This window comes from Nicotiana tomentosiformis, chromosome 8 (assembly GCF_000390325.3).
Source record: "Nicotiana tomentosiformis chromosome 8, ASM39032v3, whole genome shotgun sequence".
Lineage (NCBI taxonomy): Eukaryota > Viridiplantae > Streptophyta > Magnoliopsida > Solanales > Solanaceae > Nicotiana > Nicotiana tomentosiformis.
The window spans coordinates 27,828,530-27,846,066 of NC_090819.1; the positions used below are offsets into that span (position 1 = coordinate 27,828,530).

Genomic DNA, 17,537 nt, shown 5'->3' on the forward strand with positions numbered 1-17,537 from the left:
AAATTGATAAAGTAATCACAAATTCAAAACAAGTAGTACTGCACATAATCAACACCAAAGGCTCAAATTCACCTCCTCATATAGACACAAATACACACTATCAATTAGGTACATAATTATAGCTATACTAGCGATGTTCGGGTTATTTAAACGGACAACTATAGATAAGTAGGTTTGGTATGTTAAATCGTTCCAGACCTATAGGCATAGTTTTTATGTGATTCCGATTTTAGCATTATACAAGCAGTGCTGCAGCTAGTAGACTAACGCATTTGCAGGTTGAAAAGCATCGTAAATCCTATAGGCAGGATCTCTGATTGTTTGTGCAAAGAGGTAGTAAACAGTTCAAAAACTAAGACTTACCAGCGTCTGAGTTTATAGACAGGCTCTCTAGGTGGGCGACAATATCCTATAGGCAGGATTTCTAATAGTTGGAACTGATTTTTGTATATTTTTATCCTTATAGGCATGTCGTCTAAGTGTGGTAAAGCTACAAAGTAACCAAGTAGTTAATTAGTTGATTAAAATCCTATGTGCATGATATCTAATGGAGCAGTGTGCCAAAAGCAATAAAAATAATTGATTGACCGATTAATTGAAACCCTATAGACATAGTATCTAGATGGACAGTATGAATATGTGTTATTCATCCTATAGACATGTTGTTTAAGTATTGAAGGGTAGACATGGAAACAACGTAACAATTACTTGAGTTTGACATGTTTTGACAAGTTAGGTGAAGTGTGTGCATGATTCCTATAGACATGATTTCGATTGATGTACATAAATAAAGCAAGTTAAATAAAAGAGCACATAAAGCACGTAGACCCTATAGGCATATTTTCTACCCTTTTATGCAAATATTAGAACACCCCAGCCCCCTTTTATTAACTTCCCCATCATTCGTTATTACAAGTTATTACAGCCCGAATGAAATAATATAAATCAAATATGAATAGTTACAGAAGAAGATAACTATAGGCCCAATGGTAAACCCAGTGCAGATAACCTAGTGCTTTTCCTAGGCCTTCGATGGCCCTAGTAGACTCTAAACCCAACTCATAAGACCACCAGTAAGTCTGAACCCAACAGCCACGCCCAACATCACATAGAACAGACACCAAACTCAAGCGAAGGATTCACATACGATTACAAGTAACAGACTATATGTTGGACTAACTAAACAAGGAAGGAAGCCCACCAGCTTATTTCTTAAGACTGTAAAGCTAATTATCACCAAGATGTATAGACAAATTCATATGACATGTGGGTAGGACACACACAAGATGATTTCATGCTTGCATCTTCCAGAGAACAGTCTTCATAGAGTAGTTTTGGCATAAAGAATGACAATATAAGTTCATAACAAGTGAAAGAGTAGCATGTGCAACATTAGCAAAATTGAAAAGGCATATCATTTAGATCAACATGGCAAGCATACATGCTTAGTTTCAGAACAACAAGATTATAGTAAAGTATGAATTAGCCTAAAAGAGACTCAAAACTAAGAATTTAAGGCATGAAGGTCTAACAAGTTATAGTCATAGAATGGAAAGTAAACAAGCAAGTAGGCATGGTTTATAACAGTCGATAAGAATCCTAATCACAAAGATTTTTAAGTCCAAAGATCATGGTAAGAAAATATGTAAATCTTAAGGTCAGAGGATAGACAAACTTCAGAATTTAAGCCAGTCATAATGATAAAACCAAGTGTTTTAGGGTATAACTAGAAACCTCAGCAATACTGAAGAATGTAGGATTGACCAAATGCCAAATTAGCAATATGTTAGGCTAAAACATTGAGACAGTAATGGATACATAAGGATCATGTAAGTAGAAGAGCAGTAGATCATGCATGAAGAATTCATTTAGAAAGAAATTTGCTCAAACAAATTCTGGGTAGGAGATAACATCCTTAGGAATGCAGGAATCCAAGGCAAAGCATGAAGAAGGGATTTTGAAGAGCATCTAGTAATCAGAATAGCATAACATGCTGAGAATAATCATAAATCATTCAATTAAGCACATGTAACATACGTGAAACTTAGAATTCAAGTAGGTTCAGATACTAAAAGAAAAAAACGCAGGGGTGCAGGATAATGATAAGACAAACATGAATACGAACAGAGACAATCTATATCATACTGGTACACAAAAGACCGACTGACATAGATCCAGGTAAAAGAGAGTAAACTAGCAAGAGTCTCATTACTCACCAGTTTGCAGAATTAATGAGCTAGTAAGGTAGAGATTAAGAGTCAACAACTTGCTTATCAATAACACGGAAAGAAGAACAGAAACCTCCAAAATTCTCAATGTATCAGAGTTCCCAAGGCTTCAGGTGAACCACGGTCAGTGCTCGCACTGAGATAGATCGAATAATTAGATTCGGGTGGCCTTGGCTTCCAGTCAGCCAAGAGCTCGAGTTTCATAATAGCATAAGACTTATTGAGAGTAAGAATATATTGCTTAAGGTTTTTTCGAGGGGATTTGGGGAAGGGTTTATATAGTAGCAGATATTGAAATAAAAAACATGGAAAATAATCAATTAAGTGCGAATAAGGAAAGAAAATATCACATGCAAATCAAAATCAGTAAAGGAGATGGAGAGTCTCAAACCCTAGTTAGGGTTCAATCATCTGAAAATCAATCCGAAAGTGCAAATCATTTTTCGTTGAGCATATATAGACTGAATAATACCCAAAAATAAAAGATTCGAGTCATTCCAGTCTGATCTCGAAAGTGATACTTGCCAAACTTAGGCAAGCACCTAAGTAACACCATAAACGGGCGACCAATGATGAGAGAAGATTAATAAGGTAAGTGTATCATAGGCAGATCTCATCTCTATGTTGGAATCAGAGAGGAATTAAGTAGCGGCAGCTAGGGTTTGTAAAAAAGAAAAGAGGAGTAGAGAGAGTAGAGGCGGCGGAGATGAGAGAATGGGATCTAGGGTTTGGGTTATGGGTATATAAGGAGACTGGGGAAATTATTATGGGCCGTTGAACATTTAAGATCAACGGCCAGGATCGAAAGGGAATAGGGCGGGTTGTTTAAATGGGTCATGATCGGGTTATTTAAAAGAGGTCGTTTGGTCTGGATTGGGGCGTTATTGGGATAAGGTGTGGTGTCTGGGCTGTCAATTGATCCGAAAAATGGCCTATTGTGGGACAGCTTTTAAAAATAGAGAAATTAAGGAAAACAAAATTAAAAAAATATGTAAATAAGTGTATAAAATATTATTTAAGCAAATAAGCATTTTAAAATAATAGCTGAAGGTTGTAAACATATAAAAAGTTATTTTGACTTTGAATAAAATAATAAAATGCAATTAATTTCAAAATATAGGCTACTATCGCAAAAAGTGTAAATACCACAAAAAATACAAATGAAATTATATAAAATAAAATAAAATATTGTAAAGCATATATGTGGCTGTAAATAATACATTTGGATGATTTATTCATCCCAAAATAATTTAAAGGGGTAATTAATACATATTTAAATAATTTAAATGCAAGAAACTCGATTTTAAAGTTTTAAAAACTATAAGAATTATAGAAAATACTTTTATAACTCTTGTAAATTAAGTAATGATGCAAAAATGATATTTTGAAGTATATATACTATTTGAAAAAATATGAAGGCAAAACTGGGTATCAATAGAGTGAACGACCCTTCTATCTAGATAGGTGATTCTATTCGGCCGAGCCAGCTATCGAAGGTCTTGCAAGCAACCTACACTACGATAAGCAAGATAGAAGCTAAAGTGAATCTTTTTTACATCTTTTTCTTTGCTTTGACCACGACTTTGTTTGTTCTTCCTCTTTCCTTCGGCCTATGTTTCAAAGCTAGAAAAACGTTTGAGCCTTCAGGATCCCTCTTTAATGGCAATCGGTCAGTCCTTTTCTTCTGTTGATGCTGATACTGATGCTTTGACTTTCTCCCATATCATTCGATAATAAAGATCCACTACTTGCCTTGTCGACACTAAACTTAGTACCTCGCTTCCTTACTAGTACACCTACCAGACCCATACTCATTACGAATGTGTTCACCAGACATCTGGCTTAGCAACCTTCTGCTTAGACCGACAATGATAAGGAAGGAGATCTATGGATAATGGAATATAGAAGTTAGGTGCGACGGTTAGCTCAGTCGGAGCGGAAGCGTCAGGCAAGGTTTTCGTCAAACAATGTAGTGCAAGCGACTGGCAGCGCTTGTCATATGAAGAAAGCGACTACAATGGGAGCTGAAGGCGACGTGGGGTTTCCATATAGATGTAGCGCTTGCAAGGCAATTCAGACGACGTTAGCAAGTTGTAGCACAAGCTAGGTTAGGGTAGCACTTGCCATAAAGAAGGTTAGGCAAGCGAGCGATAGTACAAGCAAGCTAATACGCGGGCGAGGTTGAAGGGGTCTTGTGCAACCTTCGGATTATTGTAAGCGTATCCGTTGACCCCTTCATCAACAACCTCTCATTTGTTCGACTACTCGTAGGGCCTGCTGCGTTTAGGCATAAGAATTCCCACTTGGGAAAAAAGTGTAAAGCAGTACTCATGTTAAATTATGTCCCTTGTAAACGAAAGAGCTCATGCCATAAATTGCTAATAAAGACCAGATCCCCAATAAAGACCGGATGCCATGCAATGAATATATCAGTCAATGACGTTTCCAAGGTAGATATTTTTCTTTGTCTTTCAAGATATTGTGTATAAAGAGAAAGATAGTCAGTCCTCTTGAACGGCCAAGAGTGTTATGTAAAAAGGACCAAGGAAGATCCTATCCTAAAGGAGAAGGAGGAGGAGTAGGAGCTAGCTTTAGGGGAGGAATAGAAATGAAGAAATTAGTTCATGCCAGGACGACCTATATGGAAGGGCAGTTTTGTTGATGCATTCCTCTTGAGAATTAAGAAGAAGAGAAATCTTCTTTTTAATAGGAAACTTTGGTCACGTAGATCTTCTATTTCACCGAAATTCGTTGATTGCTCCACACGAATTTACAATGGAAAAACTCATGTTCGTTGTAAGATTACTGAAGGAAAGGTTGGTCATAAATTTGGAGAGTTTGCTTCTACACGGAAACGAAGACCTTCGAGAACAAATGTTGGACCAGGAAGAAACAAGGGGAAAAATAAAAGTCTAAGCGCATATGGCATGAAAAGGAAATCCTATTTCGGTAAGACTTGATTTGAATCATAGTTCAGATTCAAGTTGGTTTAGTGAGGGTGACCATGAAAGTCACTGAATGGGTCAGTCTTTTAGTTCTCCCGGATTTGAATATCAAATGAGGATGTTGCAGATGCCCGGGGCGGACACGATTCCTTCTAAGGCTAGAAGACCATTGGAAGACACCCCAGACTATAGCATGTCATGAAAGAAGCATACTGAACGGGCGTGCTTCGATCGTGTCTCTGGGGCACAGTTGAATGTTCATATTATGAATGTGAGGTGCAGGATACCAGACCAAGAAACCCTGGAAACCATTCCCCTATGTTCCAATCTCTAGCTAATCCAGAGCCCCGGCGCCCAGCTCAGCTGGAGAGGCCTAGCTTGATCTGAGAAGTGCTAATTCGGTTCAGATAGACTTCATTCAAGAATGCCACCACCCCAGGAATCAATAATAAAAAAAGTTCTAAGTTTCATATCAGTGAATAAACCGAAAGGAAAGAAGAGACCTTTCTCGCTCATCGCCTAAAGCGCACTATGATCCGCTTCAACAAATGAGAGGTTTTGGTAAAACCGGTGAACCACGTGAGCTGGTTAGATGCGTCGGACAGAGGGCTCGTAGTACCTAGTAGCGTGGCTACGTAGTGGTAGGGAAGGAGCCTAAATCGACCCCCTTCTTTTTTTCTTTGAAAAAAACAGTAAGGAGTAAGGATATTAAACTCTTAGATGAGACTAAGCAGCTACCGACCGTTCCGATGCGCCCTTGACCTATTTTATTTAAGACCAAAAACCTATCTCTAAAGTGGAGCCTAGATTAAGCTGTCAAACAAGTGATGATAGAATGAAAGAAAAACCACTAGTAGGGATATGGATGGAGTCTCGTTCAGTAAAGAGAGTTATAGGATTTATAAAACAAGAGCCTTTACTTTCAAATGACAATTGCTTCTTCCTGCTGCGAGGGCCTTGAAACCCACCCCCCCCCTGCCCGATCAAGTACTTGTTGCTTTGCGCCCTTGACATATTTTGATTTAGAACAAAAACCAATCTCTAAAGTGGAGCCTAGATTAAGCTTTCAAACAAGTGATGGTTGAATGAAAGAAAAATCACTAGTAGGGATATAGATGGAGTCTCGCTCAGTAAAGAGAGTTATAGGATTCATAAAACAAGAGCCTTTACTTTCAAACGACAATTGCTTCTTCCTGCTACGAGGACCTTGAACCCCCTCCCCCCCCCCCCGATCAAGTACCTGTTGCTTTACTGATAGGCCTACTTAGGTTAGTGTTCCAAACCTCAGTTCTTACCAACCTCCGGTGTGTAACATACATCTTTCTAGATAGAACTCGGTCGAATAAGAATCATTGATTCCCTCTGCTATCAATTTCTTATTCATTCATTGTGTTCGGCCAGTGCTCCTTTCTCATCTCAAATGATACCTACTCTAAATGTTAGGGAAGATAAGGGAAGACTGCCTGAGCGAAGGGACCGAAGGAACTTGACTTATCTGAACCGAACGATAGCGGCTTAAAGCGTTGCCTATCACAAGCAGCATCGCTCCTTGATCGACAGGGAGGAGCATCTCGAAGTATGGGGCAAAGGATGTTGTGTTTTGACTTTGTCTCCCGAGATCCACCACAAGTTAGGTTTGAGAGCCATGTGATGGGTGACTATCCAGCATGGTTCGGAGAGCACTTTTAGTCTGCGCTGGTGAACAGAAGCCCTCCACATCAAGCAAGAAGGAAGCGTATCTTCCCACGGCAGAGTCACCATTGACTCTATTTATTATTATGGTAAATAAGTGTATTAAGATGTCAATCTAAGATCTTATTTCGGTTCGATACGTCCACCTACAAGAGTCACCTTTAGCTTTCATCTCGGTAGGTGTATTATTATACATTTTTACGAAAGAAAATTCATTCATTTATTTCTTCCCCGTCGACCACGACGACTGAAACTATGCAAAAAATCCAGACACGTAAAGGAGAAGGGCCGGTAGGTGGCATTTAGGAAAGTCAGTTCGATCAGGTGTCTTCATTCAAGCGACGGTACAGAATAAGAACGAAATAAAGTGAGAGGCATGTATTTAACAAATAAATAGCAGACCATACGTAAGAAAAACTATTAAAAGAATAGTAAATGGATGAGATAAACTATTTATTTGTAATAAGTAAGGGAAGATGAAAAGAATTCAAAGGAATTGAATAGGTTGTAGGAATGAAATTATTCCGCCAGCCCTTAAAGGAATTAGCTTTAGAAATCTATACAATTCATTTATTCATTTATTGAAAAATAAATTTACTTTTTGGTAAAAAAATATTACTATATGAATAGTCTTCAAGAGAAGGGTACAATAGTCATTCAGCCTTTGATGGGCATTTTAGTAACTTAACTTTAGAATTAATCAAATGTAAAACTTATATTAACAACCCAAAAGTATAACCACATTTAGGATTCATAACCCTAGCTTAAAGTACTTAGACATAATAAAGAAACACCCTTCGCACTTTAACACCTAAATTTAATTTTGTGGTGTGTGCGATTGAGGAGTCTAAAGATTTAGACTCTATGATGGTGGAGTAATTGGAGGGTTCTTTACAGGCCCATGAAGAAAAGATCAAAAGGAGACAAGAAGTGTCAGTGGAGTAACTTCTTAAACCTCACGCATCCTTCAAGGATTATGGAGGTGAAAAGAGCTATCGAAGAATTGGACAGTGACGAGGCTGTAGCGGTCATGGAAGAGAAAGAAGTAACGGTAACGACATCAACAATGAAGTTAAAATCCACCAAACATTCAGAGGTTGTGGTCGTGGGATAGGTACGATTCTGATCTCCCATAAAAATGGTGACCACAAGTTGATCAAGCTGTTTATTATGTCCAAAATTAAAAAGTAATATTTGGAGTTTGGGCCAACTTCGTGAAAAGGAATATGACATCTACATGAAAAATATGCATCTTTGGCTTAGAGATTCAAGTGGAATTCTAATTGCTAAAGTGCATATGGCAAAGAATAGATTATTTTCTCGAAATCTTAAAGCAATTGATGCAAAGTGTTTGAAGGCTAATGTGCAAGATTAATCATGGTGTTGGTGCATGCGATTTGGGCACTTGAATTTTGAAGCGCTCAAATCAATGGGAGAAAAGAATATGGTGCATGGGATACCATCAATCAACCATCCCAATCAATTGTGTGAAGCTTGTCTTCTTGAAAAATAGGCAAGGAGGAGTTTTCCGAAGGAGTCCATGTTTAGAGCAACCATGCCACTCCAACTTGTTCACACTGATATGTGTGGGCCAATAAATCTACCTTCCTTTGGTAAAAGTAAATACTTTCTTCTTTTCACTGATAACTTTAGTAGAATGACTTGGGTTTAATTCTTGAACCAAAAATCTGAATTTTTTGCTACTTTTAAAATTTTAAAGTACTTGTGAAAAAAGAAAGTGGCTATGAAATTAAAGCTTTAAGGTCCGATAGAGGGGGTGAATTCATTTTAAAAGAATTTAATGACTTCTATTAGTCCCATGGAATTTGTCGCCCTTTAACGGTACCTTATTCTCCCCAACAAAATAGAGTTGCAGAGAGAAAAAATTGAATGAATCTTAATATGGCTAGATGTATGTTAAAAGCTAAAAGTATGGCTAAGGAATTTTGGGCCGAAGTTGTTTTTTGTGCAGTTTATTCGAACAACAGGTCTCCAACAAGAAATGTTAGAGATCAAGCCCCTCAAGAAGCATGGGGTAGAAGAAAACCAAGTGTCAAGCACTTGAGAATCTTTGGGAGCATAGCCTATGCTCATGTGCCACAACAAGGGAGAGCGAAGCTTGACGATCGCAGTTTCAAGCATGTGTTTGCTGGCTATGATACGAGTTCAAAGGGTTACAAGTTATACAACCCAAGTAACGACAAGGTGGTGGTGAGTCGTGATGTTGAATTTGATGAAGAATTGGCATGGAATTGGGAAGCTCGGGAAGAAATTTCATATGATTTTCTTACATACTTTGGTAATGAAGAAGAACCAGAGACCGTGGAACATGTGCAGGATACAACTGCACCTCCTTTGTCTAACCAATGTTGCATGTCCCTCTTCTCAAGAAAGTTCAAATGAACATACACAAAGGACAAAGAGTATTCAAGAGCTCTATGAGGACACAGAAGAAGTTACTAATTTTGATTTTTTATATTGTCTCTTTGCTGATAGTGAACCAATGAGTCAATAGAGAAGAACTATACTTGGGCGTTAATAACTTTTCCCAAGGGTCATCGAGAAATTGAAGTAAAATGGGTATGCAAGACAAAGAAGAATGTTGATGGAGATGTGGAGAGATACAAGGCACGACTTGTGGCTAAAGTCAACAAGAAAAGGTAAGACATTGACTATGAAGAAATCTATGTACTTGTTGCCCGCACGGAGATGATTCATTTGCTGATCTCTTTGGCAGCGCAAATGAAGTGGAAGATCCATCAACTAGATGTCAAGTCAACCTTTTTGAATTGCTATCTTGAAGAAGAAGTCTATGTTAAACAACCATTGGGCTTTGTGGTCAAAAAACATGAAGATAAAGTGTTGCGGTTGAATAAAGCTTTATATGGATTAAAGCAAGCCCCACAAGCATGGAATAGTTGCATCGACAAGTATTTTCAAGAGAATGGGTTTACTCGTTGTCTCCATGAATATGCTATTTACCTTAAAGTTCATACTAATGAAGATATCTTACTTGTTTATCTTTATGTTGATGATCTTATTTTCACGGGTATTAATAACCCAAGTTTGTTTGAAGCTTTTAAGAAAGATATGCTCCCTGAGTTTAAGATGACAGACGTATGGCTCATGTCATACTACCTGGGCCTAGAAGTGAAGCACATGGAGGATGGAATTTTCATCTCTAAAGAAAGCTACACAAAAGAGATATTGAAGAAGTTCAACATACCCGATTGCAACTCCGTGAACACACTGATGGAGAGTGGGACAAAGTTATCCAAGTTTGATAAAGGAGAAAAAGTGGATCCCACATTTTTTAAATGTCTTGTGGGAAGTTTGAGGTACTTGACTTGTACAAAGCCAAATATACTCTTTGCATTTGGAGTAGTAAGTCGCTTCATGGAAGCTCCTAGCTCCACTCACTTAAAGGTCGCTAGAAGTATTCTTTGTTACCTAAAAGGTACGATCGACTTTGGGTTATTTTATTCTTCTTCTAATAATTTCAACCTTATGGGATATTGTGATAGTGATTATGCGGGAGATATTGATGATAGAAAAGGCACAACTGGTTGTGTTTTTTCTTGGGTGATTCTGTTATTTCTTGGAGCTCAAAGAAACAGTCCATTATTACTCTCTCGACCTGTGAAGTCGAATATGTAGCAGCAATGTCATGCACATGTCATGCTATTTGGCTTTGAAGATTATTAAAGGAGCTTAATTAGCTACAACTTAAAGCTATGGAGATTTGTATTGACAACAAATCCGCATAGGCACTTGCCAAGAATCCGGTGTATCATGATCGAAGCAAGCATATAGATACAAGGTATCACTTCATCAGAGAATTCATTGCCAAGAAAGAAGTCGAGCTCAAATATATGAAGTCGTGTGATCAAGTTGCAAGTATTTTTACCAAACCTCTCAAGTTTGAAGATTTTCAGTGATTGAGATCAAATCTTGGAATGAAGAAGAAAAATCAAAATTAAGGGAAAAATTTGTGTGACCTATTTAAATAAAAAGGGAATAAAGAAAAGAAAGAGAAAATGACTTAGAAAAGGAAAAGAAAAAGGAATGCAAGTTGAAATTACATGGACAAGGGAATGCAATGTCAAGCAATTGTGGGCGCCTATGAGCAATTTGTATTTTGCAATTACAAAAGTCAAATTTGATTGGCTGAATTGGACGAATCCTTCCCTTATAAATAGAGCCATCCGGTTTCATCTCAAAGACACCAAAAATAAGAGAGAAGTATTAGAACTATGAGAGTAATCCACAGACTATTTATAGTATGTGAGAAAATAGAGTGGGGGTAATATTGTGGTGAGATATTTAAAATAAAGAGTGTTATTTCTTTTGAGTCGTAGTAGTCTTTTGACACTACAAAGTTATAATATTATAATGATATTATATTGCTCCTCTCAGGCATTGTATTTAACCTCATTAAAAGATTTGGTGTCATTGTTACTCTTTTATGTCATTATTATCTATCGTGGATATTATTCCTGGGCGGGATATTATTTTTTCACAACACTCTTCCTCGTGCTTTGTTTTCAAAATATGACAAAGAAATGGTGGTTTTCATAAATACTGTAGGTTGCTTTAAAAGACAAAGTTGAGAATAATATTATAAGGTTGTTTTCTGGAAATACTTGATATTTTCTATACACATACAAGTACAACGTGCATCACTATTTGCTGTTCAACAGTGTATATGGTCAAAACCGATTTCGGCCTTCGTACGATTGGTCGAAATGAGAACATAATGGACCGAAGAGAGTCTTTATAATATTGAGATGAGATCCGAAGAAGGCACGAACAAGCTTTGAGTTTCAGGGACAGATCAAATACCGAGCTCAAAGTCATTATTGAGCTCGAATCCAAATCAAACTATGATGAGAAGCGATGGAATTGAGCTTAAGAGCCAGAGGCCAACCAATACTGAGCCCGAGTCCATACCGGACCCTGAGTTAATATCGAGATCGAGCCCACATCGAGCTCTAAGCCTGGAAACCGACCGATGCCAAGTCCGATCAAGATCGAGCCAAGAGACAAGAGCCCTTACAGTCGCACTAAGAAAGGGAATCTCGGCGGAAATTAGGGAAAAGCTGATTTATCATGGGTTTTCCACTATATATTTTTTATTATATCCAAAGTAGGATCCCTCCACTATAAGAGGTATGGTTATTATTCCTCCAAGGGGGATCAAGTCATCAATACACTGTAACTCAAATACTATTGAGATATTCCCATATTAAGAGATTATCCTTTTTAGCTTCATAGATAATTCAAATTTGCTTGTTCATAAATCATCTTCCTCTCAACTTGGTTTGTATCTTTTATTTATAGTCAATATTCAATATTTCTCCTTACTCTTACGATATGTGTCAAGTTAAACCACATACCCTTAGAACTACGTACAAATTCAACTTTGTCCATTTTTCGGGTAAACAGTTTGGCGCCTACCATGGGGCTAAGGATAACAGTGGTTATTTGATACAAATCAGAAAAACACACCATTTTACGCTTGTTTTAGGAAGTGTCTTTGATTTCAGATTAGCAACGATGAGCTCTCAATTAAATGGCCTTACCTATCGACAACGAAGCTGGCCTTCAAGATGAGAATAACAACTTGACGCCCAGGGCCGAAAGGCCGCTTGTCGACACTGTTGGAGCTCGAGTCGAAGTGCCATTTGACGTTAATTCTCATGTGGCCATTGAGGCAAACCTATGTTCTGAACCTGAAAATAGCATTCATGGTAGTACTCGATCTACAGCTCAAGATACTTATAACATTGAGGAAAACCGAATCAGCTTGTGTATGATTTTCGTAATATTGCAAGCTCAACAGGCAGCAATAGCTCAGTTGCAGAGTCAAACCCAGATACCGAGCAGGCCGGAGCCTAGTCCGCCCCGAGAAGTCACCCACATAACGGAACCAGCTATAGTAAGGTCAAATGAGCAAGAGTTAGGGACTAATCCCGAAATTGCTAAGATGTTCGAAGAATTGACCAAACGAATAGAATCAGTAGAAAGCAGGATCGAGGCAAACGACAAAGAGGTGGAAACATATAACTCCAGGGTTGATCAGATCCCGGGGGCACCACCGATATTAAAGGGCTTAGATTCCAAAAATCCGTACAAAAGCCTTTCCCCCCAAGTGCGGCTGCTAAACCGATCCCAAAGAAGTTCCGCATGCCCGAGATTCCTAAATATAACGGAACTACCGACCCCAACGAACATGTCACCTCTTACACATGTGCCATTAAAGGGAACGATCTAGAGGACGACGAAATCAAATCCGTATTATTGAAGAAGTTCGGCGAAACCCTATCAAAGGGAGCAATGATATGGTATCATAATTTACCATCTAACTCCATCGACTCATTCTCCATGTTAGCAGATTCTTTCGTAAAGGCACACGCAGGGGACATAAAGGTGGCAACAAGGAAATCGGACCTTTTCAAGGCAAGACAAAGGGATAATGAAATGCTGAGGGAATTCGTGTCTCGATTTCAAATGGAATGCATGGAATTGCCACCGGTCACAGATGATTGGGCCGTTCAAGCTTTCACCCAAGGATTGAACGAGCGAAGTTAGATAGCATCGCGTTGGATGAAACAAAATTTGATCGAGTATCCGACTATAACTTGGGTAGATGTGCACAATCGATATCAATCGAAGATCAGGCTCGAGGACGATCAATTAGGAGCCCCTTCCGATTCAGTATATCCAAACAGGTCGGTAGTTAAAAACTAGAGGGACGTCGATAGGGATCCAAGGTCGAACAGAGACCGATATCAACCATATACCGCAGATCGAAGGAACAATGGTTCAGGACGCAATTCCGCCCGCAACAATCGAAGAAGTGATCAAGAACAGAATTCTTGGGGACTTATGAGCAAAAGTGGTTTTAACAAGTATGCCGATCCCACAGAAGTACCTCGGTTATCGAAATATAACTTTATCATCAATGCATCGGGCATTGTGTCAGCAATTGGAAGGATCAAATGTACTAAGTGGCCCAGACTCATACAAACCGATCCTTCCCAAAGAAACCCAAATTTGATGTGCAAGTATCATGGAACACATGGTCACAAGACCGAATATTGCAGGCAATTAAGGGAGGAGGTAGCCCGTCTATTCAATGAGGGCCACCTTCGAGAGTTCCTCAGAAATCGAGCCAAGAATCATTTCAGAAAAACGGATGCCGATAGAAAAAATAAACAGGAGGAACCCCAACATGTCATTCATATGATCGTCGGTGAGTTCTCCACTCTACAGGGACCCATATTCAAATTCACCAAGTTATCAATCACTAGGGGAAAACGAGCCCGAGATTATGTGCTCGAAGTCACTTTATCGTTCAACAACGAAGAAACAAAAGGCATTTCTCAGCCCCACAACGATGCTCTGTTAATTTTTATCTTAGTAAATAGAGTTCAAGTTAAGCGTATTTTAGTAGATCCAAGTAGCTCGGCGAATATCATCTGATCGAGGGTCGTGGAGCATCTCGGCTTAAAAAATCAAATCGTGCCCGCAGCTCGGATCTTAAATGGCTTCATTATGGCCAGTGAAACAACTAAAGGGGAGATTTCTCTACCGGCGAACATGGTTGGAACCATTCAAGATACCAAGTTCCACGTAATCGAGGGTGACATGAGGGACAATGCCCTACTCGGAAGGCCTTGGATTCACAATATGAGGGCAGTCCCTTCGACTCTCCACCAAATGATGAAATTTCCAACGTCGGACGGTGTAAAAACAGTATACGGGGAGCAGCATATTGCAAAGGAAATGTTTGCGGTCGATGAGGTAACATCGATATCAACACTATCAACCTCGGAAAGGTCGAGCATTGAAGGTAAACAAGAAGCCAAATAGCAATCACAGCCACCAGCCTCGACCGAATCAAGGAAGCATGAGATAGAAGAAGAAGAGAAGGATTTTCTGACCCCTCGAACTTTTATTGTTCCCGAAGATTATGACGCCACCAAATCAACGGTCGAAGAGCTGGAATAGGTTATATTGATCGAGTACCTGCCCGAGCGAAAGGTATACCTAGGAACGGGATTAACCCCCGAACTCAGAAAAAAGCTTATTCAATTTCTTATTGGTAACATAAATTATTTTGCTTGGTCCCATTTAGATATGATAGGGATCCCAAAGGAGATAACGACGCATCGGCTAATCCTGAACCATAGGTTTAAATCGATTAAGCAAAAGAGAAGACCCCAGTCAGAGGTAAAGCACGTATTCATAAAGGACGAGGTAACTAAACTTCTCAAAATAGGGTCCATTCGAGAGGTGAAATATCCCGAAGGGTTAGCCAAGTAGTTGTAGTCCCTAAAAAAGGGAACAAACTTAGAATGTGTGTAGATTATAAGAATTTAAACAAGGCATGCCCCAAAGATTCTTTTCCACTGCCTAATATCGATCGCATGATCGATGCCACGGCCGGCCACGAGATTCTTACTTTTCTCGATGCCTATTCCAGGTACAATCAAATCCAAATGAACCCGAAGGACCGAGAAAAGACTTCATTTATCACCAAATATGGAATATATTGTTATAATGTAATGCCTTTCAGGCTAAACAATGCTGGAGTTACTTACCAACGCCTAGTAAATAAAATATTCGATGAACAAATAGGTAAATCAATGGAAGTTTATATTGATAACATGCTAGTTAAGTCCCTGCGCGTAAAGGACCATTTGGTTCATTTGCAGGAAACGTTCGAGATTTTAAGGAAATATAACACAAACTCAACCCCGAGTAGTGTGCTTTCGGGGTCGGTTCGGGCAAGTTCCTTGGCTTCATGGTATCGAATCGGGGGATCGAGATCAACCCCGATAAAATTAAGGCCATCGAAGACATCACCATCGTAGACAGTGTAAAAGCCGTACAGAAGCTAACTGGACGGATAGCTGCCTTAGGCCAATTCATTTCGAAATCGTCGGATCGAAGCCACCGATTTTTCTCTCTACTCAAAAAGAAGAACGATTTCGCCTGGACCCCGGAATGCCAACAGGCATTATAGGAATTGAAGCGATACCTATCGAGCCCACCGCTGCTTCATACTCCGAAGGCAGATGAGAAACTTTACTTGTATTTGGCAGTATCGAAAATAGCGGTAAGTGTTGTCCTAGTTCGAGAAGAGCAAGGTACGCAATTTTCCGTTTATTATGTAAGTCGAACCTTAGGGGAAGCAGAAACTAGATATCCATACTTAGAGAAATTGGCACTTGCACTGATAAGCGCCTCTATAAAGTTAAGACCATACTTTCAATGTCACCCCATATGCGTATTAACCATTTACCCATTTCGTAATATTTTGCACAAGCCCGAACAATCGGGCCGATTGGCCAAATGGGCTGTCGAACTCAGTGGGTACGATAACTAATATCAATCTCGGAAGGCCATCAAGTCTCAAACTTTAGCGGACTTCGTGGCCGATTTCACGCCAACCCTCGTACCCGAAGTTGAAAGGGAACTCTTGTTAAAATCGGGTACATCATTAGGGGTATGAACCCTTTTTACAGACATTGCTTCGAATATGAAGGGGTACGGGCTAGGCATCGTTTTGAAGCCGCCCACGGGTAGCACTATTAGGGAATCTATCAAAACTTCTAGGTTGACTAATAACGAGGCCGAGTATAAGGCCATGATTGCAGGTCTCGAGCTAGCTAAAATCTTGAGAGCAGAAGTCATTGAAGCCAAGTGTGACTCTTTACTGGTGGTAAACTAGGTAAACAAAACCTTCGAAGTTCGAGAGTATAGAATGCAAAGGTATTTGGACAAACTGCAGGTAACTTAGCACCGTTTCAAACAATGGACTTTACAACATGTACCTTAAGAACAAAACAATGAGGCCGATGCACTTGAAAACTTGGGATCATCGGTCGAGGAAGATGAGATCAGCTCGGGGACTGTCGTTCAGCTCTCGAAATCCGTGATTGAGGAAGGTCATGCCGAGATAACGCTACAAGCTTAACCTGGGATTGGAGGAATAAATATATTGAATATTTGAAGAACGGAAAGCTCCCATCGGATCCTAAAGAGTCGAGAACCCTACAAACCAAAGCTTCTCGATTCACATTGGCTGAAAATAGAACATTATACAAAAGGCCATTCGATGGACCATTGGCAGTATGCTTAGGACCAAGAGACACCGATTATATTTTACGAGAGGTCCATGAAGGCACTTGTGGAAACCACTCCGGCGCCGAATCACTGATTCACAACATCATTAGAGCAGGATACTATTGGGATATCATAGAAAAAGACACTAAGGAGTTTGTTCGAAAAGTTGATAAATGCCAAAGGTTTGCACCGATGATCCATCAGCCCGGAGAACAACTTGATTCAGTGCTATCCCCATGGCCATTCATGAAATGGGGGATGGATATCGTCGGCCCTCTGCCATCGGCCCCAGGTAACGCTAAGTTCATTTTATTTATGACTGACTATTTCTCTAAATGGGTTGAAGCACAGGTGTTCGAGAAAGTGATAGAGAAAGAGGTTGTAGACTTCATCTGGGATCACATTGTATGTCGATTTGGGATACCCGCCGAAATAGTGTGTGACAATGAAAAATAATTTATCGGCGACAAAGTGACGAAATTCCTCGAAAAACATAAAATAAAAAGGATATTAAAAATGTCGTATCACCCTAGTGGGA

At 39.4% G+C, this 17,537-nt stretch overlaps 1 protein-coding gene across 1 annotated transcript; it reads left to right on the top strand.

Moving 5' to 3' along the window:
* Window positions 1-8,767: 8,767 nt before the first annotated feature.
* LOC138897233 (uncharacterized mitochondrial protein AtMg00810-like) lies at window positions 8,768-10,522 on the top strand. Its single transcript, XM_070183196.1, has 2 exons — window positions 8,768-9,233; window positions 9,870-10,522. Exons 1-2 carry the CDS (start codon window positions 8,768-8,770, stop codon window positions 10,520-10,522), a joined length of 1,119 nt encoding a protein of 372 aa, XP_070039297.1.
* Window positions 10,523-17,537: the final 7,015 nt, after the last annotated feature.

Coding starts and splice junctions, on each gene's coding strand:
- LOC138897233 (XM_070183196.1), top strand. CDS start 8,768: ATGGCTAGATGTATGTTAAAAGCTAAAAGTATGGCTAAGGAATTTTGG. Junction 9,234..9,869: donor ACCTCCTTTGTCTAACCAAT/GTTGCATGTCCC, acceptor ATACTAATGAAG/ATATCTTACTTGTTTATCTT.